The sequence below is a fragment of the Ambystoma mexicanum genome, chromosome 1q (assembly GCF_040938575.1).
Source record: "Ambystoma mexicanum isolate Mex_15411 chromosome 1q, UKY_AmexF1_1, whole genome shotgun sequence".
Classification (NCBI taxonomy): Eukaryota; Metazoa; Chordata; class Amphibia; order Caudata; family Ambystomatidae; genus Ambystoma; species Ambystoma mexicanum.
In genome coordinates, this window is record NC_090922.1 from 250089493 (window position 1) to 250116311 (window position 26819).

The window sequence follows — 26819 nt, forward strand, 5'->3', positions numbered from 1 at the left end:
GCCTACCCATCTGCTTTTTGAAAGCATTATTGTCTTGACATGAGCTCAGGAGCTGATGCTCAGTTTGGTCCGGCTGTGCTGAAGAACCTTTTTCAGTAAGGGGTATTTCCATCCACTCGTAGTTCCTGTTAGGAGTGCTTGGGAATCTCCCATAAGTATGGAGGAAAGGGGACTGGACATATAACCAGGTTACTCACCGTAGTGACAACCTTACTCCTGGTCCATAGTCCCCTTTTCTCCATACGCCCGCCCGCCGTCCCCTCTGATATGGTTCCTCTGTTATTGCTAATAGGTCTCCGACCTGGCGATAGAAAAGGACTGATGGGCGATGCGTGGGGCGGAGCCAAGGTGGGCGGGGTTACTGCCGCGTGCCGGGCCCTGCGCAAGAAAGAGAGGAAGGACACATTTTTCAAAAAAAATTGTGGATGCTTTTTACAAAGTGCTCCGGTCCCGTCCCACAGGACGGAGAGATGTCCCTTAAGTATGGAGGAAAGGGGACTATGGACTAGGAGTAAGATGGTCACTACGGTGAGTAAACTGGTTATTATTTATTATTACTATTATTTTTATTAGTTATTTGGCTTAAGAAGACATGCAGAACAAGCCATCCCTTAACGTGCGGTGACCTTCCTGGGCTGCAAAATGCTAATATTAGGGGAACCTCCAGAGACACGATTCGAATCCCTGTATAGGTCATTGAGGAATATATTGGTAGCAACATATTATCAAGTCAACAGAAGTAACAATTATCACAGTACAATATACAGCTAGAAGTGTGAACAAGGTACCCGGAATCTATGTCTATGTTTAATGCTTATAACGTGCTGCAGCCCGTAGGCATCGGGGCGCACAAGGTTGCACCAATATAGTGTTGGAAGAGCCAGGTATTAAGCTCTTTCCTAAACCGAACGAGACGTTGAGCAGTCCGTATTGCCACCAGTATGGAGTTTGCAGAGGACAGCAGCAAAGCTTGAGGAACTGTTTCCTAGTTTTATCCTTCCAAGCTTGTCTAGGTTATAGCCTGGTGATGCTCTTCTTACTGCAAGATGACTGTGTGCTGCCAAGTCTTTCCCTTTGGACATCAGGTAGGCCAGCTTATTGGTGGTGGCTGCCTTGTAGGCAAGGTTTTCCGATTTGAACCAGATCCTAGATGGGATGGGGAGCTAGCATAATGTACGCATGATGGAGTGATGTGGTTGAATTTCCTAGAGCAGACGATGGGAAAGCTACTGTGTGGGGGAATAGGTGAGCAGCCAGTGGACAGACTTATCTCCATTGATATGCAAGATCTTTAGGGCCCGCAGCACAGTTCGGAAGTCCTTGGGCAGGAGGAAGGGCTTGATTTTGCGGAGTAGAGGGACCTGACTCCAAGCAGTTTGAGCCTTTTTTAACCTCGCCTACAAGGTAACACCACCAGTAAGCCCAGTGGTAGGTAAGATTTTCAATTTAGTGATTAATCCTCCTGACCTGTGTCAACCCCAAGACTTTTTGCTGGACTTTGTGATTTTTATTCCCTGGTGAGTGAGAATCTATGTCCTCTCTCCTAGTCTTTTACTCTTTTTATGGGTCACTTTTTTATGTCTCTCCATACTGTGTTTATAGTTTCCTAAAACTTTAAACTGACTGTAAAGTACTATGGCAGCCCACATCATTTTAAATGCAGTGGCTTCCTTTTAATTCTCTTACTATTTATTGGGTGAACTACTGTTCCCAAGAAGTAAAGTGGGATTCCAAACCCCCTTTACTTATATTTTAGTGAGCCAGCACACCCCACCTTATGTGTAGTGCTGGGGGATACAATGCATCCCCTTTCTTACTTACTTGGTAACATTTATGTTACAATTGCAAGTTAACTTGAATGGCTGGCGGCGGTGTAAATACTTTTATGACTTTTAGTCATAATTATGCACAGGCTGTCAAATCAGCTTTGGTAATGCGCAGGAGGGCCGGCTCCTTATTCTTTGCCACTTCTTGTTGGCTTGTTGTTTTCTAGGTTGTCTTCTGCCATTCTAGGTGGGAATGATCTCGGTTGAAGTGTGTTCATTGGCAGGAATACTTTGTATTTCCCACCAATGCTCCCGAGTGTCTGAGAAGGCAGGAAGCGGAGAAGGAAATTCACAACTCTGCAGCCCTTAGACTTTCGCCTTGCCTGAAAGGAACCAGTTCCCACTGGGGTGCTGGCTGTCCTGATTGGACAGCCAGACTGCCCCTTTCTGTAAACTGCAGAGAGAGTGTGCAGATGTTGTGCTGTAGTTTCTGTTAAATACTCCGATTCTTGAAGCTCCGGACAAGTCGACCACTGGAGCTGTATCCAGGAGCTGTATCCAAAGAGGAAGATGAATAAAAGACATGTTTAGCGATATCCAGAAGACCAGAGAGCCTGCTGCGTTACCGGAGCCTGATGCAACCCTTCCTTCTAATTGACCTGGGGGTCCCGAAAGTGACGACTCCCACCCAGCAGCGGGTGAGATCCACTAGGCTCAAGAAGACCTGCAGAACAAGCCATCCCTAAAGTGCTGTGAACTTCCTGGGCTGCAAAATGCCAATACTAGGGGACCTAGAGCCTGAGTACAGTACATGGTTTTCCGAAGTCTGAATCCTGCTGAAACTTTGGTGGACTCCTGCTGGACCTCCAGAGACACAATTCGAATCCCTGAAGTCCCCTCTCCAGAGTGCATGACCGAGAAAGTGAAGAGAATCTGACGGGCAATATTCGTCCTTCATCTGGTTCCTGAAAAAAGGTGCCAAATCAACAGAGCCATGAGAAACTGGGAGGAATCCTTTGGTGGAATCCTCATCTGGCGACTGCTGCTGCAAGTTCCCATTCAGTGTGCGTTTCTTCAGTTTAATGACCAAGAATCCAGGGACCGGGTCCTGTGCTGCTACATCCTGAAGGCAGCTACTCCGAAGCTTTTCTTCTCTCCTAAGGTACTATGTTGGCTTGGGTAGTACTTAACCTTTTATGAATCCTGTGAGGCTGAGTGAGTGATTCGTGTGGTTGGGAGTTTGCCCATACCATTCGCCCAGGCCTAATGCTGGAGCACATACACAGTGCCTTTTGTGAATAGACTAGTAATAAGTGAAGGTCTAATTAGGTGATTCTGGAATTGAATAACACTGTATATTCTGACCAATGGGGTCTGCTGCCCTTGAATTACTTATGGTATTCGAAAAGTATAACTACTTTGGTTTTATTCCCCAAGAATAGCTGAATGACATTCTGAATGTGTTATAGGCTTGACTCACATTGAACTGCTGATTGCTATTCTTAATAAGGTTATACTTTGGTTTGAATGCCAGAAAAATTGAATTGGTTTTTAGTGTTTATATGGTATGTTATCGTACTTTCCCAAGATTCATCCTGGCCTACTTGTATTTAAATAAACCCTTTATTTTTACAATACATAGTGTTTCAGTGTTTCTTTGTACCATATGTATGCTACAATTTCTTTGTATCAAGCTACAACCCTCTCACCCTCCTAAGAGAAGCCTGGCTGCTCTGTCTGTGCTACCAAATGGGTGGTACAGCCTTATAATAAGATTGGTGTATGTACTGCCTCAGATATTATAATTGTTCTTTTAAGATAGTTTTATGAATCCCCTAGTTGGACTTTAGAAGAACTGTCCCTAACAGCCGGCCTATCTGACATTTTTTTTTTTTTTTGGAATGAAGCTTAGGGAGTGAGTTGTAGGTTGAACTCGTCCAAGTGAATTACCTCCAGCTACCTTCCAGTGGGTTCCTGCTGGGAGGGGCAGCCCAGGAGTAAGATTGTGGACTTGGTAGGTTTAAGCTTTTTAAATAGGCCCTTGCCACCCACAATTGAATGGTTGAAAGGGATGACCAAAGGCTAGTGATATCTTGTGGGACCTTGACATTGAGGTACAGCTGTATCATCTGTGTCTTGATGTATCTCGATGTTGGAGTAGTCTAGAAGTGAGCCCACCAGTTTGACATGACTAGGGATAGAATGGAACTCTGAGGAACCCTGCGCGATCCTAGAGATGACTGGGTGGTGTTTACCCTGAGGGAGCCCATCTAGACTGCCTGGTGTCTGCCTGATAGATGGGATGTGAACCATTTCGGGGGAGGTCCAGAAAAGCCCATCCTGTTTGCAAGGAGGGTGTGTAGTGTGTGATGGTGGACCAGGTCGAATGCGGCCAGGTCGTCCAGGAGGATTAGCAGGCATGAGTCCCTTTATTATAACCTGAAGAGCTTCTTTGTCACCTCAATGGTGGATGTTTCAGTGCTGCTTTGGAGACGGAACCGGTTTTGGTAATCTCGGAGCTAACAAGTTGCTAGATTTTTGTTAGAAGTGGTTAGCAACTACCTTTTCAATGACTTTGCTAATATACGGTAGGTTACTGATCGGCTGTTAAGTTTGCTAGGTTTTCTGGGTCAAGGGCATTTTTCAGAAGTGTGCATATAAACCCCGATTTTAGGTTGTCTGGGAATGTAATCTCACTGGAGTGAGTTGTTGACTACCTTAATTCGATAGCAAGAGCAGGACGGTAAACATATTATATTTTCAATGTTTTTTTTTTAGGATACTTGCTGAGAGGATGTCGTCGGTGTAAGTGGTTGGTTTTAAGATGCAACTGTGTGCGAGAGGTCCTCTGGTGAGAGTGAAGCGAAGTCGAACCAGTGCTGGGTGGGGGGCTTTAAGGAAGGCATGGTATCAAATAGTGAAGACTGACACAAGTGATCTTAGTTCAAGGGTGTTTATTGAACTTCAATGGGTTGGTTAAACGCCTATCTAACCTAAATATAAGGATGGGAGCCAAGCTACGACCATCAAATAATAACACAGTCCTAGTCAAGTCTCTGTCAAAATAAAAGCGCCTATACTAATAAACCTATTGCCAATCCTTACTTCTAAATACAAAAGGGTGTGGGACAATAATCTATGCAACAAAGAAAAGTGTTCAAGAAATATGTCAGGACGGTTGAGCAGTTGACTTCCCTTCCCCATGTTTTCAGCACGGGGCAAGGCGTCCCGTTCGAGCTTAGGACACATTCTTGCTTCTCTACCACGAGGACACAGTTAAAAGCATAGACATTTGGGGCCTTCTGCCAAGTCTCTTTTCCAATAAGTCTCTTACTGCAGAGGGCCTGTCGTAACAAATATCAAAGTTCCATTTCTATTAGGATCTTTACATGCACAAGTTCTTGCTTCCAGTTTTTATCATGGGTCTCCCTCCTTCAGACTTGGACCCCTTTGTGCCACAATGGTTACTCTTGGTCTCGCTCGTTCGGGCTCGGATCCTTTTATTATCAAAATCAAAGACTTTCGAATGTGCGATGGATTTTGCTTAAACCATCATAGGACCACTTTGATTCACTACATACAGTATTCTCATCAATCTTTTGGCTTTCATTTCTCTTGGTGGGATAAGAGACCTTCAATTGAGCACACTCGCAGTGACAGACCACTCTGTTAACGGTATTGTTTCTTTCCTTCACAAGTTCAAACATTCATCGGCAGTTTAGCTTCACTCGCGTCTTTCATCACGTGCGTTTAGCAATGTTCGTTCCAGCGCTCGTTATACAATGTTGGTGCTTGCAACCTTGACTTCAACACACACTGGTCTTGCATCGGTCTCCCCGACTCACCGCCTGTGTTGATTTCGCTAATGCTTCTTTGTTCTTGGAGTCCAGGACGATACCCCGGAGGCTGCTGCTCCTCCCCACCTTGGTTGGTTACGTGGGAAGGACTTCGGTATCTGACACACAAATGCAGGATTCTTCAGTCTGGTTTCCTGGGCTCATTTATGTATTTATTTATTTATAGAGCGCACAGCAGCCCTGAAGCATTGTGGCACTGTTACAATGAATCTTGCTGGTTACATAAGGATGCAAACTTAGTTACAGGTGGTTACAGTGGTATACATACTTGGTTACAGAGTATACCTACTTGGTCATGTGAGAAACCAGTGTTTAGGGACAAGAGGAGAGAAGGAGACATAGCAAGTTTACGGGAGGTGCAGAGGCGTGGGGGCCTGGGGATCATGGGGTTACTTGAAGAGAGTGGTTTTTCAAGGTTATTCGGAAGGTTCAGCGGGACGTTTCAGCTCTTAGAGAGCATGGTAGTGCGTTCCAGAGTCTTGGAGCTAGGTAGGGAAATCTGATGCCTCCAGAGTTCGACCTTTTGATGGGAGGGATGCAGAGTTGGATGGCGTGATGGGTTCTTATTGGGCGTGTGGAGGTGACTCTGTTGATGGTTTCAGATAGGTAGGGTGGGGCAGAGAGACTGAGGCATTTGTGTCTGACGGTGAGGATCTTGAACTCAACTCTTTCTTTGACGGGGAGCCAGTGGGCGGCTCTTCCTGCCTGCGTGATGTGGTCTCTGTACTATTTGTACCATGTTGATATTTTTTGCTGAGGTGCGTGCAAGGAGAACGTTACAGTAGTCCAGTTTAGCTCCGATCGTTGCTCGGGCAATCGAAAGGCAGTTCTGACTGGTTAGAAAGGGCTTTATGGCATTAATGAGTTTGGTGGTGTGGGCAGCAGTGGAGGAGATGGCACTGACTTGACGTGTCATCGGGAGAGTGGAGTCTAGGAATACTCCTAACGTTTTTACAGAGGAAGAGACGGGTATGATGGTGTCGTCAATGTTAAAGTTTTGGTATTTTTTGTCGAGTTTGGCCTTGGGGCTCATGAGGATTATCTCCCTTTTGTCCCCATTAAGGCATAGACCGTTCGCTGCCATCCAGGTTTGGATGGTAGTGTAGATTTGAAGGAGGGCTGCCTTTATCTTGGTCGTAATCGCTAGTGAGGATGAGACGTACCTGTGTATCGTCAGCATAGTTCGTGTAGGATGAGCCGAGCGAATCCAGTTTGTTGAAGATAGGCTTTGTGAAAAGGTTGTAGAGGGAAGGGGCAGTGCAGGATCCTTGCGGAACGCCAGTGGATGGTGGTGTGGTCTGCATTGGTGTGATCAGAGTATACTTTCATGGCTCTGCCCTCCAAGAAGGTTATCCATGTGATGGTGTTAGGGAGAATTCTCTGTTAAGGCTAATTTCCCAAACCTAGTGAGTCCCCTAGCAGCTTTGCTGGATTTTTGGGGTTTATTTTTTTCTTGCTAAGAGTGAGACTCTTATTCTCCCACTCTTAGGCATGATTTGAGAAATGTCCTTTGACTATGTAATGTGTTTTATGGGCTATGGGGTCTTTTACTCCATAGGGCTTCATGTGTTTTTGGTATGTGTGTTACACAGCACCCTCAGTGCAGTAACACGGGGGTGTCATAGTGACCCCCAAACATAGACTCCATACCCTGGGACTGACTACTGTCTCCCAGGGCATGTAAAGTCACCATTGGCTTTACCAATCTCAAATTGTGAACAGAACCAGTACAAACCATCATATTGTGTAAGTACTGGTAGGGGTAATTTGATTGCCCCTGGGTCTGTTTTCCATGGGGGCACTGCCCAGTCCCCCCTTGTCGAGTTTCTGGCTGGTGGCAGTGGATACCATGCGAAATATTCCACCCGAATATTTCCTGAGAGGTCTCGGAGTAGTAGGAGGGTTGGTTTGCCCCTGTCATTATCTCCGTGATTATTTTTTTTAGGTCAAGGAGGGCAGATTCTGTACCATGACCTTTGCGAAAGCCGGATTGTCTCTTGCCTAAGATGGCATTGGACTCTAGGCAATGTTGGATCTGTGTGTGTGCAGCTTTATAAAGAATTTTAAGAAGGAAGGGGACAGTGGTTATGCGCCGGTAGTTGTTGAGGCATGTTGGATCTAGAGATGTTTTTTTTTTATGAGTGGACGGGACCCATGCTTCTTTTAAGCTTTGTGATACGGTTCCTGAGGAGAAGGATGCATTGATAAATGCTGTGATGATGGAGGAAAGGGCGTTGGCGCACTCTTTGATGATGGTTGCCAGGCAGATGTCTCCTTTGCAAGTGGATGGTTTGATGCGCTGGATGAGGTTAGCGACTTCAGATTCCGTGACGTCTCTGAAGGAGAAAGTAGGGTTGGAGGGGGGGGGTGGAGGTATGATTGGGCATACCGTCGGGTTTGGGTAGGGTTTCTCGTTGTGATTGACTTTTAGCTTGCAGAAGTTTGATTTTATTGATGGGCGGCCTGAATACTGGAGCACCAAGCTTTGTCTTTGATTTTGCCTGGGCTAGTGGCAGGTGTGATGAGGTCTTTGAATATGATGAGCATTTCCTTGGATTTGGAATTCGCTGCGGAAATGGGCTGGTTAAAGGATTCAGATTTGGCTCTAAAAATGGCTTTTTTTGTGTCTGAGATACTTTTGAATTCTCGAAGGGTGAGACCATTAGGCGTGGATAGCCAGTTGGCTAGGGCCAGGCGTTTGGAGGACCGTAGGGCAGATAATTGTTCTGTGTAGCAGGAGTTTGTATGCATAGATTTTTTTTTTCTTTATCTTCGATGGGTGCTATGGCATCGATGGCTTTAGTGGGGGTATGGGAGTATATGTTGGCGAGGATGGCGGGATTGTTGGCAAAAGGAGGTTTGAGTTCAGGAGTGTCTAGGAGTGGGAGGAGGTTGAGTTTGGTCAGTTTCTTAGAACTTCTGACGTTGACTGGGGGGGGGGCATATGAGAGTATTTTTGTAGGATTGGTGGGGATAGTGAATTGCATACTATTGTGATCAGTCCATGGCTGGGCAGAGATGGTGGAGATGGATGATGAGCAGTTATGGTCTGTGATCCAATCAATGGTGCGACCTTTACAGTGGGTGGGCTCAGTGATTTAGTGGGTGTATCCTAGCTCGGAGAGCTCTTTAGCTACTGCTGTGGCTGTTTTGTCCTTGTGGTCATGCATGCCTAGGTTGAGGTCCCCTACTAGGATTGTTTCGGTAGAGCTCTTAATGTTATTACTTAGAATTTGGAGGAGATTATTTTGGTAGTCAGGGTGGTCCCTGGCGGTCTGTACTTGACCAGTATATTTATGGTGCAGTTGGGGGAGATAGTTAGCTTGGCATAGAGGTCGGCATTGTTTTCCCAAGGAAGGTTGCAGAGTCTAATGGTAAGGCTTTCCTTGGAGATGAGAGCTACACCACCGCATTTGGAGGTCTTGCAATCCTGCAGTAGGATGATGTATCCCTGGGCGAGGGCGAGAGAGATGGCCGGGCCAGCGGCCTCATGGAGCTAGGTTTCCGTGATGGCTACTAGGCCGAGGTCAAGAGAGGAGATGAGGTCATTCATCTCGAGGGCGTGTGCTGGGAGTGATCGAGCATTAATGAGTGCGCATTTAAGAGCTGGGGTCGGGGAGTGTTTTTTGAGCATGGGCGTAGAAGTATGAGAGGAAGTCAGGCCAGTGGTAGTGGTCCCAGTGGTGCTGTGGATGGTTACGTTTGTGCAGGAAGTGGTGGGTATTAGGGGTTAGCCAGGGGTGAAGGGAAGTGGGTAGGGGGCTGCTTCTGGCGTTGTGCAGTGGAGGTGGGGCGTGGATATGTGGTGGTGGTGGTGGTGGTGGTGGTGCGAGAGCCGAGTCTTAGATTTCTTGAATTGGTAGGGAGGTGTGCACTCCTGAACGTGTTGGGTTCAGTGCAAGCTCTCAGTCTTGGAAGTCCGGGGGGGGTGGGGCGGGTGTGACCGTCTGTTTAAGCGGGCAGTGGGAGCTGGAGGTGATGTTTTTTGCTGGAGTGGGTAGTTGTTGGGGAGGAAGTGGTAGGGTGTAAGTATATGAGGGCAGCATGTTGTTGGAGAGCCAGAGGGCTATTAGGAGGAGGAACCAGGTAAGGATGATGCGCTGTGTACAGGATATGTTGTGGGGGTGTGTGCAATTGCATGGGAGCATTGGCCTGGGCGTATTGAGAGTCTACATTTGCGAGATGGGGCAGTACAGAATGGGGAGGAACGGTGTGTGCACTTGAAGTCCGGGCTTGTGTAATGCAGAACGTGAGCTGGACAGGTAGACACGGGCACTGAACTGGTTAGGCATGGTGCTGTGGGCACAGAGAAAAGCACACATTTTTAACTCAAGATTGACATGGGCGTAGACCAGTCTGGGCGCGATGCGGTGGGGCACAGTATAAGGCACGCAATTAGGTAACAGCAAAAATTGAAATGGGCTTAGACCTGGCTGGGCGCAATGTGGAGGGGCACAGTATAAGGCACGCAATTAGGTAACAACAAAAAATTTAAATGGGCGCATACAGTGGTAGTTATTTCTGATGCTTGTTAATCTGCTTAGACTCACATGCTGTGAATATAGTCCGACATCTAGTGGTCACCGCGAGTATTGCATCTTGTCTTTCGGGGACCAAAAGTGGACGTCGGTATAGGCGTATCCCTAACACTATCCCTAACGTGGCATGTAGTGTACCCAAAATCCCTCACGCGCCGAGGTCCCTTGGATTGTTTTTTTCCGCCCAGATAACTGGTCGCCCTATAACGGAGCTCTTTCAAAAGAGACATTGCTTATCTTCTATACCGACTTGTCGGTTATTCCCCGTTAAGTCACTTCAGTCACAAGAACATCTTCGACGAAGACTGCAGGGGATTTATCTATGGCGGTGGATTTCGGCACCTAAGATCTTGCGGCCGGACTTTCCACATGGTCGGGCCCTCTGGCCGACCTTTACAGTAGGGAGAGTGGGGTCGGGGGTGGCCATATTTTCGGTCGGTCTTTCCTCCTTTCCCCTCTTTACCCTTTTGGTCTGGTCATCTTCCCCTTTGGCTATGGAAAGGACTCCTTTTAGGTTCTTCCTAAGTATAGGGTCAGATATCCTTGGAAGGACAAACACAGGACGTGCAACGCCTCTCTTCCCCCTAGAGCATGACGAAAAGTGGTGTGCGGCCTGCAAACCCCTTCAGCCTAAGACCCTTATGGAGCACTGTATAAAACGGTGGGCCACGTACAGTATGTCGCGGGTGAACCCCCTTCCCCCACCACCACACCCGCTGAGCGTGACAGGGGTACCTCAGATGACCAAATATCCGTTGCGGATGTAATGGACCTCGAGGCGGACACTTCTAGATCGGCCACGCTTGTCCCCTACCCTTTAAGGCCTGACTCTGGTCTTGCTGCAGGGACAACACCCGGCGACAGGGGCGTGCATACGCATCACACTAAGCATATAACCCCTACACCGGTTTTGACGTCCTCGTCGAAGTAGGTGAGAGCGGCAACAGGGGCGCCGAAAATTTCGACTGTTTCCTCGGATCGCGCAGATCCAAAGCCTTCCCCGCATCCACAACAGCGTCTTGCGACCGGGCATTCGAAATCAAGTAAGGGCGCTACTCCAAAAACTTCACATGTCGAAAGCACGGAAATCCAACGCTGCGACAGTCCCGAAGGCCGCAGTAGGCCTGAAAGTTACGACTAGGCCGCTAGCCGAAAAACCGATAGATAGGCCCTCTAGCACTACGGAAGGTAAATTACCTACCGATAGACCATCGGAGCAATTATCTCACGCCGATTCGGCGGTTATCGAAGACCGCATGGAGAGGATTACGGCGGCAGTGGGACTTATCCCGGTTCTGCCTAAAATCATGGGGCAAGCCGCCAAAAAATCTTCGGATGCGGTTTGGGACCCCGATTCTCACAATACTTATGAAGATAGCCAAGAGCTTCTTTCCGACACCCTAAGAGACTCTTTTCGACACCGTAGGGCGGAAGACGACGTTTTTCCTCCCGTAGGCCCGTTTGGGTCCTCTAAATGGACTAGAGAGAAATTCGAAGGGTGTATGGACCGGCTGGAGAGAATTATCAGTTTTTCTGATCATCCATCCCTGAAAGTGTCTTGTGGAGAGCCAAACCCTCAATTTTCTTCTCACTATCAAGATCATCAGCCTTCTGTCTAAGTCCAACATGACGACATTGTCCACTTGGACACCTATAGGGACATTTACAATGAATGTTATGTTATGTTACTTTGCATTTATATAGCACCTTATGTACCATTGGTATGATCTCAAGGTGCTGGCAGGTTGAACGTCCTCGGGAACCGTAGTTCATGGAGAGAGAGAGAGATGGAGAGAGAGAGATGGAGAGAGAGAGATGGAGAGAGAGAGATGGAGAGAGAGAGATGGAGAGAGAGAGATGGAGAGAGAGAGAGAGAGAACGAGCACGAGAGAGAGAGCACGAGAGAGCACGAGCACGAGAGAGAGAGCACGAGCACGAGAGAGAGAGCACGAGCACGAGAGAGAGAGCACGAGCACGAGAGAGAGAGCGAGAGAACGAGCACGAGAGAGAGCACTGGATATGTGTGCAGCAGGTGTGGCATTCGTACGATAGCTGCTTCTTAGCGGTAGGTGTGGTGGTTGGGAGATCATGATTATGTGTTCGTTCTGGCAGGGTGTTATCCAGACTGATTGTGGCTGCGTTAGGTCTGAGGAGAACGCCTCGGCTGGCAGGTGTGTAGCCAGCTGTGTTTAATTAGGATGATGGGGAGCATGAAGCAGGTGTTGGTATGAGAACAGCTATACTGAATGTGTCATAGTATCGCTGGGTTCTAGTTGAGTGGTGGTATATAGAAGAGAGTAAGCATGGAGATGTGAAATGGTGGTTTACATTAGGTGCTTGAGATCGAGCGCACATCTGAACCATTTATTCAATCTGTTATATTCACCCCAGTCTGTTCAATCGGCTTCGTCTGTTCACACATTTCGCCTGGTTCTTTAATTGGTTTATTAGTCATTCCATTTATTCTATCGTTCAATTGTTCATCTACATAAACTGTTCGGCCATCTCCATCTGATCTATCCACGCCATCCATTCTGCCCTCTTGATTTGATCGTTCCATTCCATGCACTCCATCTGTACCATCCATTTCATCAGTTTGGTCCAGTCCATCCGTTCTATCCTCTTCATCTACAGGAAGAAGCTTGATTTCTACAAAATTATGAGGGGGAACAGCAGGGTACCACATACAATTGGGAAGAACCCCAGCAGGAGGGAAAAGGACCCATGGACACTGCCACATCAAGATACTGATGTATTGTGTTTGGACTCCCCTCCGGCACATCAGGCCTGGTTGATGTCCAAATGACCTTCAACTCTATGTTGAGAAAGGCAGCTGAACATTTTCAGATCTCGACTCGAGGCAGTGCCTGAACAGGATGTTTTGGAGGATATCCTTAAGGAACAACCTCAATCTAGCCAAGCCATTCCCCTTCTTAATTCCATCAAGAGAGGTTTGGCCCTCTCCTTGGTATCACCAGCTCAGACCCGGGCAGTGACCCCAAGAGTCGAAAAATTGTTTTGGCCGTCTCATCCGACCCTCTATACATTAAAGGGCATGCCATCCCCGACTCGCTGGTCTTAACTACCACCCGAAAAAGGGCAGGGGTACCCCTTGCCACGGGGGAGGCACCTCCGGACAAGGAATCCAGGAGACTGCATGCTCTAGGCAAACGAGTTACCTCGGCGGCCGCATACACTACGTGGATAGCAAATAATACCACGCTATTGGCAATCTATGCTGACGCTCAGTGGAATCTGGTCCAGGAAGGCCTCCAAGAGGTTCCGGAACCCGTCGGAGCCAAACTTCTCGCTATTATAGTCGAGGGAAGACGAGTGAACCAGAATGTGAGTAAAAACACCCTGGACACCGCCGAAAGAGCAGGCAGGTCTCTGGCCCAAGGGACCCTACTAAAAAGACATGCTTGGCTGCGTACTTCAGGGTTTAAACCCGAAATGCAGGAGTCTCATCAATAAGCCTATTGAGGAAGCTAACCTCTTCGGGAAAGTGGTTGATGAGGCATTGGAAACAGCCAAGAAGGAGCATGAGACTCTTAAGTCTCTGCAACAAATCGCACAAAAACCTTCCCCCCCCAGAGAGGTAACAACTCTCGGCGGTCCTTTCGAGGGCAGTCCCGTGCAGGTCAAAACAACTATGTCACGGGGAATTTCAACACAGGACAAACTTCAGGAAGCCCTGCATACTACCCTTCAAGGGGTCAGCGACGCGGCAAAGGCAGAGGTAGAGGCCCAATCCTAGAGGAGCCGCTGCCTCTGGTCAAAATTGACCACCAGATCCAGGTCCCCTCCCATGTCACCCCGGTCGGGGGGCGATTAACATCTTTCCACCCAGCATGGGTGGGGATAACTTCAGACCAGTGGGTCATAAAGACGGTTGCCCACGGGTACTGCATGGAATTTGCCCGACCTCCACAGTTCAGACCTCATGGCGCCTTTCAACGGACCATCTGCAGATCGTGAATCAAGAGGTGGAAGCACTGTTGGGAAAGGACGCCACAGAAGCCGTCCCTATTCTTCAGGTAAACGAGGTCATTTATTCAGTGTACTTCCTTTACCCAAAAAGGACCTCGCCATGCGCCCTGTTCTAGACCTGCGCCCAGCGAACAAGTTCATAAAACCCCAGAAGTTTTGCATGGTAACACTACAGGAAGTGATCCCACTGCTGAAACGGGGGATTACATGGCAAATTGGACATGAAGGATGCATACTTTCATATTTCTTTGTTGCCAGCGCACAGGAAATATCTAAGGTTCATGGTAGAGGACAGGCATTAGCAATTGAAGGTACTCCCATTCGGCATTGCCTCGGCGCCAAGGGTGTTTACCAAAGTCCTGGAAGTGGCTGCAGCACACCTGCACAGACTATCCGTCCCAGTTTACCCTTACCTCGACGACTGGCTCATCACAGGGGATTTGTACAACACATGTTTTTCGAACACCCAAAAAACAGTAGATCTTCTCTTCAGTCTGGGTTTCTCGATCAACTAGAAGAAATCCAGTCTAGTCCCCAGTCAAACAAAAGAATTTCTGGGAGCTCTAATTTGGACTGAGCACGGCCTCGTCTCCCCCCCTCTCCCCCCAACGAGAGGTTTCAGAGCATGCTTTTCCAGATCCCTCAATAAAGTAGCCAGTCGGGAGGTGACGCTTGCAAAAGCCATGCGCTTGCTAGGAATTATGGCGTTGTGCATATACTTGGTTCCACACGCGCGGCTGCGCATGTGTCCCATGCAAGAGTGGCTCAACAGCCAGTGGTGTCAGGCCAGCGGACATTGGGAGGATCTGGTAATTGTCTCGTCAGCCCTCGTTCTCTCCTTGCAGTGGTGTTCAAGAGAAAACCTCTTGAAAGGGAAGACCTTCACCACCCCTGCAGTTGGAAGCCGCTCTCACGACGGACGCATCTCTCACAGGGAGGGGAGGGGGGGCTCACCTGCTTTCAGCAGACGGCACAAGTGTGCCCCTCAGGTAGCGTCCAACCATATACATTTACTGGAGCTATTAGTGGTGTTCAAGGCATTGAAGGCATTACAAGGGAAGACAGTGATGATTCTAACAGACAGCACTACAGCAATGTATTACCTGAAGAAACAGGGGGGCACCCACTCTCCAGGGCTATCCAAGCTGTCCCAAAATATTTGGATATGGGCTCTCAGACACAAGATGTTTCTGTTGTCCCAACACATTCCAGGGGAACTCAATCTTCTGGCAGACATGCTCAGCAGAGATTTTCCTCTTCCCGAAGAATACGAATGGCGTCTGCACGAAGACATTGTGTCCTTTGTCTTCGCAGAATGGGGCTTCCTAGAGATCGACCTGTTCGCAACTCAGGCAAATGCCCAATGCCAAGACTATGCCTCCAGGTACCCCCAGAACCGCTCCAAGGAGAACGGTCTCTGGATAACATAGTCAGGAAAATGTGTCTATGCTTCCCCAGCCCCCTACTCCCCTTCTCAACAAGATAGTGCACAAGATGCACCAGGAACTAGTTACCATGATACTTGTGGCCCCCATGTGTGCCCGTCAACCCTGGTTCGCTCATCTGATGGAAATGTCCCTCTCCCTGCCAGTAAAACTACCCTGTCCGTACAACATGTGGTCTCAGGACAGGGGGTGACCCTACACCGATGCCCACAAACTCTGAATTTAGCAGCCTGGCTCCTGAGGTCAGAGTTTGGACATCTACAGCTCCCTCAGAGGTGCATGGACATACTCAGGGAAGCTAGGAAACCGAACACACGTTATAGCTATGCCAGCAAATGGAAACATTTTGTCATCTGTTGTAATTCCAGGGGTGTCAATCCCATCGATTGCTCACCCACACACATTGTACTGTACCTTACCCATCTATTGGGCACTGGGTAAGTCTTCAATTCCCTAAAGGTTCATCTGGCTGCTCTGTCAGCCTACACCACATCATAGCAAAATGTGTTGTGGCGGAAGATACCGGTGATTAAGGCCTTTATGGAAGGGGTTAAGGGGATTTATCCTCCCATTTCTCACCCAGCTCCTGGGTGGGACCTAAATGTGTATTTGACCAGTCTAATGGGAGCTCCCTCTGAGCCTATGCAAAGTATAAAAGACCTGACTTATAAAACGGCCCTCCTAGTGGCTATCACTTGTATCAGAAGGGTTGGAGAACTACAGGCACTTTCAGTTTTAAACCCCTTTTTTACAGTCCACAGGGATAAGGTAGTTCTGCGCATGCACCCCATATCTGCGCCTAAATTCATCTCGAAGTTCCATGTGAACCAGTCGATTGAACTACCTACTTTTTTTCCAGAATCCTACTAGCATGGACGAAAGAAGCCTACACACACTAGATGTGTGTAGGGCAGTCATGTTTTAGCTGGAAAGAACTAAACCACTGTGGAAAACTAACCAATTTTTCATTTCAGTGGCAGCTGGTAGAGAAGGGGATCCTGTCCCTAAATGGGCTAAATCGAGGTGGATTGTCAAATGCATCACTGTTTCTCTCTTGCTAAGAGAGAACTACCCTTCAAGCCTAGAGCACACTCTACTCGAGGCACCGAGGCATCCATACCATTCATTGCAAATATTCCCCTCAAGTCCATTTGCAAAGCGGCAACCTGGAGTTCTGTTCTCACCTTTAGAAAACACAATTGCCTAGACACTCATTCTAGGTCTGATTCTTAGGTGGGACAAGCAGTACTAAGACCTCTTTTCTCTGCTGTTCCTTCTCGCAACCCTCCTCCAACTCCGGATACTGCTCGCTAGTCTATGCACAGCATGTGATTCTAAGCAGATTAAAAAGCATCAGAAGACATGCATTACTTACCGTAACAGCGTTTCTGATGATTGTATCTGCTTAGATTCACATACACCCTCCTTTCCTACCCGCTCGGGGTGGAAGGAACATAGACGTCTTACTAATTTCTCTCTTTATATACTCACTCACTATAGCCTTGGGCTCCCTCATGGCAGAAACAATACAATTGGAGGGACCTCGGCGCATGAGGTATTTTGGATACACTATATGACACGTTAGGGATAGTGTTACAGACACGCCTATGCCGATGTTTCGGTCCCCGAAAGACGAGATGCAATACTCGCAGATACTACTGGATGTCAGACTATATGCACAGCATGTGAATCGAAGCAGATAAAATCATCAGAAATGCTATTATGGTAAGTAATGCATGTCATCTTGCATGAGATTAGAATCGTTAGGTGAGATTCCACAGTTGCATTTCGCTGGGATAAGAGGCTTGTGTTAAGCAGTGGGATCGATAAGCTTACCGTCTGCGGAAGGCTGTGGCGCGTTCCAGTGCACGAACATGCGCAGCACAGGGCCTTGTCCGGAAGGGCTGATGCCGGCTTCCGCCTGCCAGCTAATAGGCACGGGCAAAAACGAGCTAGGCAACGCAGTAGACAGCCTTGTTGTGGATGCGTGCTCTGCGTGTGGGCCGGGTGGCCATTTTCGGACCTGGCATGTAGATCGAATGTGAAGAAGGATGTAATCCGGTTATGCTGCCGATTTGCAGGGAGCGCGGATTACAGCAGATGGTGACCTCTATGTAGCAGTGGGCTCACCTCTTGGTGGGATGCGGCCCTCGTGGTCGCATGGGCTCGTCTGACGCAGAGCAGGACAGGAATCTGCTGCTCTCCGGCAAGTGAGGGGCTGCTGATGGGCTGGTGAGGAGGGGCTCCCGCCCTTTGTCGTCGGGTGTATGCTTTCTGCTTCTAAGGTTTCTTGAAAGTAATGGTTTCTTGCCGAAAAGGTCAAGGGTATTTCCCTCCTTGCAAACCCTTCTTGGTTTCTTGTCTTTCTCCCTTCGTTCAGCTGCCACCTCGAAACTGCTGTTCCTTTGTGTGCTTTGCATCGCTACAAGTGTGCTCTCGTGCTCTGCCTTTTATCTGAGTGGGGCAGTTTAATGGAAGTCAGGTGTGTGTGATTGTCATTAATTGCCAAACTTAACCGGCTTGGGTGTGAGTCTGTTTTCTCCCAGACCGGGCTGTTCATGTGAAAGTGTTTGTGCAGGGAAAGGGGGTGGGGTGTAGAATTTTCATATATCCTCCTGGGTAGAATGGGGTAAAGGTGTAAGAGGGAAGATGGGGATACTGTGTCTCGCCATCCGGTCTCCCACTCCCTGAAGACCCCTCACCCAGGTGATCCTCCTGCACTGGTCCACCCCAGAGTATGGATCCAAAGGCAATGGCCGTGCCTTAGCCACCTGAGAGATCGATCCCCGGGGGCTAGTGGGTGAGGCACCTTCTGGTTTATCTTAGGGCACTGGAAGAGGGGTAAGAGGAGTTGGACCGGAACCTCATGTTTTTGATCTTGTTGAGATAGCCTCAAACTTCTCACAGGATTCTAGTATTTCTGGACTGGTGTGGGGTTCGAGCAGTGTTTGACTGCTACAATAAGGGCTTTACTCCTGTTGCTGTAATGGTGGTGTTGGTGTAGCAAGTTATTTTGGCTTCGAATATCAGGGTCTGCTGTTTGCAACATTAGCCTATAATGGATAGACTGTCTTCTAGCTTTTGGCCTTGCAGCAGCATTTTTCGCAGCCCTATTGAGCTGTTTGTTGATAAAAAGCTCTTGAGTGGTACGATGTTCATTCATCCCCTGTTTCTTTTTCCACTGCACTTTTTGCTGAAAATGTTTGCCGAAAAAAAATTGAAAAATAAAAGCGTTAGGGGGGCATATAAGGGGTAGGTTGGGGTGGTCTATAGGGATAAATAAAATAGGGATTGACCCCCCTCACCCCCAATAAAAAATAATACAATATATTTCATCAAAAGTTTTAGCACAAAGGGCCACGAAAAAAAAAAGAAACTGGGCAAAGATTGAACATGGAACCCTCTTGAGTATACCAGGAGTGGACAGTATGGCTCTGCAGCAGGCCCATTTTCCGGGAGAAAATATATCTGCCAACTGTAAGGTTTTGCTCAAGGTTTCTAACCGCGAGGTGGTATTTGCAGTGTTAGGGTAGTTGGAGAGCCTTCTATCCATTAGCTGCTCTGGAAAGTTTTTGAAAGAGTGAGATGCCACCGTGGTTCGTTTATCCTCACCCTGGTGGGCTGTCGGAGTGTGATGAGGACAATGCGATGGCTGCATGGTCTGTCCAGTTGTGCTGAATGGGGTCCACACATATTAAGAAGGGGTGGAGAAGCGGATAACAAGTCTAGGGTGTCACCCCTAAAGTTATGTCTAGCAATTCTGCCAGGTCCACGAATGAATCTCCGGTGTTTTTGGTTGCCTGAGCCCAAGGAGGTTTAAGTCTCCAAGGAAGATATTTGTCGTGTGAGAGACTGAAGCTATTGAAAATATGTCTGTAATGTTATTGAAAAAAAGACAACACGCTCCTTGTCGGTTGGGGAATTACCTTTAATGGGCAACCAGCAAAGCAGCATACACAGGACAAACTGCAACACAAAAACAAATGTGACTCGATGCAACAAGTGCCTCTTTCCTCCAGACACCAGGTTTTATACTGCTGGGTACCCATGCCTTTCAATGGAGAGGGAGGTTTCAGACATTGTGAGACATTGAGGGGAAAAACAATGTAGCAGGTACAAGGACAATGGGCCTCGTTCTCAGGTTGGTGGTAAGCTGGCACCGGCGGGTTGCCACCGAGCTGGAAACACTGAATCCGCTGCCTGACGTCCCGGTGCCATCTGGACATTATAAGTTCCGGCGGCGTGGGAAGTGAGGCGGCAGCTTCGGTAACGCCCCATTCCTGTCGAGTCCCATAGAACTACATGGGAGTGGGGAGACTGAAGCACCGCCGCTGTTGCTAACGGTGCCGGTGCTTCCGTGAAGTCTGCCTGCAGGGGCTGTTGCGCCCAGCTTGTCTGATCCTGCCGGGCGCACAGCCCCTGCAGACAGACTCGTAGTGTGGCGGTCCGGAAACAATGGTGCCGGTAAGCATACTGGCACCCTTGTATCCGGGCCGCAACACTCTGAATGAGGCCGAATGTCTCTGCATACAGGTCCTGGGTACAGGCTGTGTTCTCGCGCTCAGAGAAACATGATCAGGATGGAAGACAAACAGTGATACATTTTGGGTACTGCTGTGCAAGCTATTTCTACAGTTCACACACGGCTCGGGGCAGCCGTGCCCACTTACTATATGACAGCTTATGTCTGCTAAAGCAGCCTTGCCTAGGATTGCGGCAGCCTAAATTATGTTGTATATGCCCAAAGGGAAACTCATCAAAGGGGAGAACTGGGGCAGCAAGCTCTTCTAGGTACTAGGTAGTGAAACCTTTAAGGTTGGGACATGCACATTAGAACATGGAGCTCACACATGAATAGCAAGGCACTTGTTAAACATGGCCGTTAGCATTTGGCTGAGCATTACTATAACAATTCAGTGTTTTAAGTCTCTCTTTCAAATTCTCAGTTTACCCCCGCAGTAGCAGTATCTAGGAAGGTACCACACCCGTCAGGTGGTCTGTAGATGAAGTGGAAAGTGGCTGAGTCCTTGTGTGATAGAGGAAATTGGCGAGTAAGAGTTTCCTTTTTTAAAATTTAATGTAATGTTTGATTGTGTACCCTAGAAAACCAGTCCATGTTGTATGTGACCACCACTTTTCCCTCTATAAATTGATGAAAGTTGCTTAAGGTATATGCTTTTGTGTCTCCTTTCAAATTTAAAGGTGGAAACAGCATGATCCTGGATTTCAGGATACTATGGGTTCAACTCGACTGACAGCCCAAGAATTGTGTGAAAATGACGACCTTGCTACCAGCCTGGTGCTCGACCCCTACCTTGGATTCACGACCCACAAAATGAACATTAGGTGAGCAGGAGGAAATAATCTTTGAATTATAGATTGAAGCTAATTGTGCTACACTGCATGTAGATGAAGCAGGTCACTGCACTTGAAGCATTGAAACTTGCCAGAAACAATGCTTACAATTCCAGTCATGCTGTACAGACCGAATGCTGAGAAGTGTGGTGAATTGGTCCAGCATTCACAGACTGATAGGCCTGAAAGCTTCCATCACTGGTGATGGTATCGCCAATTCAGACTCCATTTGTGCACTAAAACAAATCTGTACATGTATGTTGGGGAAAGAAGCCTGGTCTCTCCCTGCTTCCTTATCCACCGGAGAAGCAGATTTGTCCTTGGCCTCAAGCCCAGGGATTGTATCTCACCAGCACTGAAATCTCTTCACTGGCTCCCTGTGGCTCCTGGGCCCTGGGACTGCTCTACCTCCAACTTTCTTTTCCAAAACATCTTCCTTCTTGAGCTTTCCGCTCATCCACCTCCATCTCTCTGATGGTCAGTCGCTTCTCCAAGCAGAGAGTTCGGGAGGGGGGGCAGGAGGGACCTCTTTCCTCTGCTGGGGCCTCCTCTGGAACAGCCTCCCTGCCTCTCTCAAATTTGAGCAGAACCACCACTGGTTCTGGAAGCAACTCAAGATTTTCTTTTTTGCTTCTGCTTTCTCTTTTGCTCTCCCCTGCTTATGTACTGGTCTGCTCCGCGCACTGGCCACCAGGATCCCCTCTGAACTCTGGCCCAGGCTCCTGCTTGTCAAGTTGCCCTTGCACTGCCTTGGGGCTCCCCCAGCACTTAGTCTGTTCCTGCAATCCCTTCGCACTGCACTTATGAGCCACTTGCTGGCTGCACTTATTGATCTTCCTGCACATCTCCCTTCCTACCCCCCCCCCCCGGCACTTCTTCCCTTCCCTTTTCCCCGCACTTGCACCATCTGACTCACACAAGGCCTAGTAAGATCGTTGTTTCCCCCTCCTTGTCTTGTCACACCTAGAAACACTTGTGTGCATGTGCATTATAAATGCCATAAATCATATAAAGGGGGTGGCCGTAGGTGCAATATGACTTATTCCCCCATTTACCTGAGCTTGGAAGATTCAGGGTGATAAACTAGAGGAGAACTGATCTGGGGCATTTCTAACCTTTGAAAGCTACTTTGTTTCCAGTTAACACTGCTGTATTTGCTTCTTTGGCAATTCAGATATACTCATGATGTTAATTGCACACCGGGATGTACTCTCGACGGTTGGTTGTTGCATACCCTTTGTCCTCCAAGTACAGATGTCAATCACACTTGAATTGCTGAAATAAAAAAACCTATTATTGTGTTTGAGCTCTGTCAGCTGATGGATAGTCCCATATTCGATATTGGTAATTGTGTTTTATTTCATAATAAAATGTCAGTGCTACTTAACTATGATCAGCATTGTCATGGGAGCATTAGCGATACATCAGTTGTTAAGCAGTGTGTTTTTCGTTTTGACAGACTTTAGGTTATTGATGAATTATGTATTGGGAATTGTGTTGATGTTTGCTTAATTCTTGTTCACCAGCTACTTGAAGAGCTGAGGTCGGTGAAAAGCTCTCCTTCTAAAGTCATGAACATTCTCCAATTGAAGAGAACTTTTTAAAAAAACGCACGTATAGTTACTAATAAGGAATATCTTACCACCATAAATTCAGTGCAAACCAGGAATGTTTTTTAATTTGAAGTATTCAAAATTACATCCACTAACTGTGGCAAGGGTCAATGAGGGGACACCTTTCGAGTAGCTAATAGTTTGCAAACTGATCTGCCCACCCTATCACTATAACTTGCTGTGGCCAGACTCCTTCAGTTGCTTGCCACTTTATGTTGTATGAATACTAATAAGCTATGGTCATCTGCTCACTGACCGACTACAGAGAAGTGAGATTGTTTTTTTTAGGGAGATTCGTCAGTTGTATACTTCATCCCCTCTCCTATTGAGACCCTCAGCACTTTTTGTTGGACTTCTGGACCGTTTTTTTGTTCTCCTGAATGAGGAGAGCCTCCCCCCCGCCCTCATTCATTCCTACATGCTCTAACCATGGGAACTCTGTTCTTTATGTTTTACTTATTTTCATGGAGTTTTGCTTTCCTCCATCTCTCTTAAAGGCATCTGGTGTGTACCTTTGCAGCACACAGCACCCTCTGTGCAGTGTTTCCGGGGAGTCTTTGGGTTCTCCTTTTTTTGTATTCTTGTCTTTTTCCCTAAGAACTACTGTTCTTAAGAAAAGAGGGATACTGTGTATACTTCCTAAAATTATGATTTATGAGAGATTAGCACACACCACCTTATGTGGAGTGCTAAAGGGATACCTAGTATCTCCCTTCTCTCTGCTCCTGCGACTCTTTGGTTACAGACAATCCTATAATTATGGCTGGCGGCAGTGGACGTGTTCTAACAACCTTTGTGCTATTTTCTGCTGCAGGATGTATCCGCAGCCCCGTTTATGCACAAAAGAGTCACCTGTATTCGAACATGGGGGGAGGGGGCTCCTTTCTTTTTTTACCATTTCCTGCGTGTTTCTCCTTTTTGTTATCCCTTCTTCCACCATTCTGGGAGGGGTGGAGGGGTGGTCTGAATGTTTTTTTCCTTTGCCGGGAACCCTTTGTTGTAGCCCGCATAGGCTCCAGTGTGTCTGTGAGGACAGGAAGCATGGGAGGAGCCTGAAACTCCACTGTCGTTTGTCTGCTGATGTGCCTGAATGGAACCAGTTCCCACTGGAGGACTGGCTGTCCTGATTGGACTGCCACCCGCCCCTTGCTGTAAACTGCAAGGAGAGTTTGCAGAGGGGTGAATGGGAAATCTGAATAAAAGGTGAGGCTTCTGAGGCAGAAAGAAGTCGAGTCGACCGCTGGAACAGGAGATCCAAAGCTGAAGTCGACCAGAGATGCCTGCAGACCCTTCCAGTAACCAGGAAACGATCACTGCTGTCCTGTCCCGTTTTCCTATCGACAGAGGAGCACCCAAGAGGACGACTCCTTCCCTTTGGCTGGTGGGACCAACCAGCCCTGAGATGAACTGCAGATCGAGCCAACCCCCGAGGTGCTGTGACCTTCCAGGGCTGAAAATCGCGAATTCCAGGGGACCTCTGACCAATTTGCAGTGCAACGTCTTTACGTTAACAAATACACCCAGAACTTTGAGTTCAAATTGGACTGCTAGAGGCACAATCCTGTTCATCCAAGTCCCCGCAACAGAGTGCATGACTGCATAATCGAGAAAGATCGGGCGTTGGAGCTGATAAAATGGTGCCAAAACCCCAGAACGCCATGGGAGACAGCATAAATACTCGCTGAGGGTCCTTTCTCGTGACTGCTGCTGTGACATCCCATTCAGAGTTCTTTCTTTCGTCACCAGACCGAAGATTCCGGGGACCGGGTCCACCGCAGAAGAATCCAACTGCATGTTGTTCAACCACCCGATGGTACTGTGGGGCACAAGGTAGAACTTATCTCTTAAACCGAATAGTTGCTCTAGTGTAACTGGAGTGCGATACTAGGTGTTTTGGTGTCCACCCATACCTCTTGCCCAAGCTTAACAGCCTGTGCGCTTTGAGGAAGTCCTTTGCAGGGTACTTATAACTGGCGTTATCCTATGAAAGCATTTTACTTAAGTAACTAAAGTATCCTGAGAAACCTTGCCTTTTCGCTGCTGCATAAGACTTTTGCTCGCATCCTACACTGACTTTCATGCACTGTTGACTAGTTAGGGATTGGACTGCTAAAGTATTAGAAGCATTGAAAAGTGTTGGTAATTAGATCACGGCTACACTTGTTGTAAACACTTTTTCATTCCTACAGACTTTGTCTGAGTGACTTTGTTAATGAATGAAACGCTAAAAGCAGGACGTTTGCCTGGTCCACTGCCCCCTACTCCATAACAATCCTGGCCTCCCCGGCAGGGTGAAGCCTGCGGGGGAAAGGGTGCGGGAGTTTGGCGTCCCGAAGGGAGTTCGGCGGCCCAAGGAGGAGGCCATTTTATTCCAGTCCATTTTTGTGCTCAATTGTGCTTGATATTGGAAGCTGTACCGGGAGAAATGGATTTACAGGTGAGCAGTTCCAAACCCTGTAGTATGATTGCTGACCCAAATGCCCCTGGAGCAGCACTGTCATGGGGGATGATCAAAGAGCCAACAAATGGAAGATTCTGACTGCTAAGCACAAGTTTATAGCGGGTCCTGATCCTTGTACTGGAAAGAAACATCTCCCGGGCTCTGCACAAATTACGGGGGTTATTCTTTGATAAAGGACATTAACCAATTCTTGGGCATGGATTCTGTGAAACACAAAACTCCTGGGGAGAAAACTACTATGGACATAACTACCTAAACTGTATCACCACCTGTATTACTACCTGAAATTTGGATTTAATTTTGGGAGAGGGGGTTTTTTGGTTGATTGACTCAAAAGACCCCAAAGGAAAAAGATACTATGATTCCATCCTGTGAGAAGGGGCCCGGAGTGGAGGGGGTGCCGGGAGGGGTAGCGGGACTCCGCGGGATCGCGGCATGGGGCCGCGATCCAGAGAACGCAGCCCCGTCCCGCTCGCTATCCCCGGGACTCTACGGGATCGCGGCAACGAGCCGCGACATGAAAGGAGCGGCCCCCTCCCGTCCAGCCTTACCTGAACCCGCCAAGGGTAACGCCGCCGCGGCCTGCAGCCCGGGAGACAGGTCGGTGACGGCGAACCCGCGGGAGGCACGGGCGGTCGCGGGGAGCCGGCCCACACGGCCCGCCGAGCATCTCTCCCCACCAGGAAGGGAGAGAAGGGAGCGACGGCTTGCTCGGCGGGGCGGGCCGCTCTGGGGCGGCCACGGAGACAGACACACATGGCGAGAGGGAGAGACTTCGAAGGGGGGGAGGGACTCGCAGGATGGAGTGGCCTGGGAGCGGGACTCTTCGGGCAGGCAGCAGAAGCAGCCACTCTGGGAAACCACGGCAGCCTTTAAAGGAGGCGGGACATGGCAATACCAGCCAATGAAAAGGCTGATTGACAGGGAGGCTTTCCATTGGGGGGGAAGCAAGTCACTCACATCATATAAAAGCCCGGGAACTAATCCAGCGTTTGTTGTTGATTTTCCTAGTCATACGAAGAGGACGAGGAGAGAAGGAACAACTGGTGGGCCTATCCGGACAACAAGGAGATTTAGGAGGGCTTAAATCCTATACCTGGAAGACTGCCTAAGAGTGGAGTAACTCTCAAGGAGTTCATGGACTATATTTTCATTAGTTTAAAATCATATGAATAAAGTATAATTTCAGCAACCCAACCCTGGTCCGGGTCTTGATTTCTACATTGGCGACGAAGGTGGGATCAGCGACAACGCGATGGATACCCTAATTAAAACCCTGACGGATGGCCAACAGCAGCTGCAGCAATTAGTACAGCTACAAACACAACAGGCAGAGGCTGATCGCCTGGCGTTCCAGCAAGCCATCCAGCTACAGGGCGCCCTACAGACCACGGCCCAGGACAAACCGCATGAGAACATTATCAGGCTCACAGATGCAGTAACCAGCACGAGGAACCAACCCATGGTACCGTCCGCCCTGCTCCAGAAGTATAAGGAGGGAGAGGATCCAGCCTTTTTCTTCACAAGTTTTGAGAGGATTGCAAGAAATGCGCAATGGCCGCCTGAACGCTGGGGACAGTATGTGGCTCCCTTGTTATCTGGGCTAATGCAGGGTGCACATCAGGCTGTGAACCCCAATGGTATCACTCCATATGGGGAAATTAAAGCAGCTGTACTGGACCGTCTAGGCCTGGATGAGGAGGCCTATCGCCTTCAGCTAAGGGACACCAAGTTAAAAAACGGGGAGAGTCCCAGGCAGTTATATTACCGCATTAAAGACCTGACGGAGAAGTG

The 26819-nt window shown here is 48.3% G+C and overlaps 1 protein-coding gene across 1 annotated transcript in view; it reads left to right on the top strand.

The window, feature by feature from the left end:
• Positions 1 to 26819, top strand: part of KMT5C (lysine methyltransferase 5C) — a 561873-nt gene that overhangs the window by 120773 nt on the left and 414281 nt on the right. Inside the window, exon 2 of the mRNA XM_069638276.1 lies at positions 20799 to 20942. Coding sequence (XP_069494377.1) covers positions 20833 to 20942 — 110 coding nt within the window. The 5' untranslated portion in view covers positions 20799 to 20832. The remainder of the gene's footprint in view (positions 1 to 20798; positions 20943 to 26819) is intronic.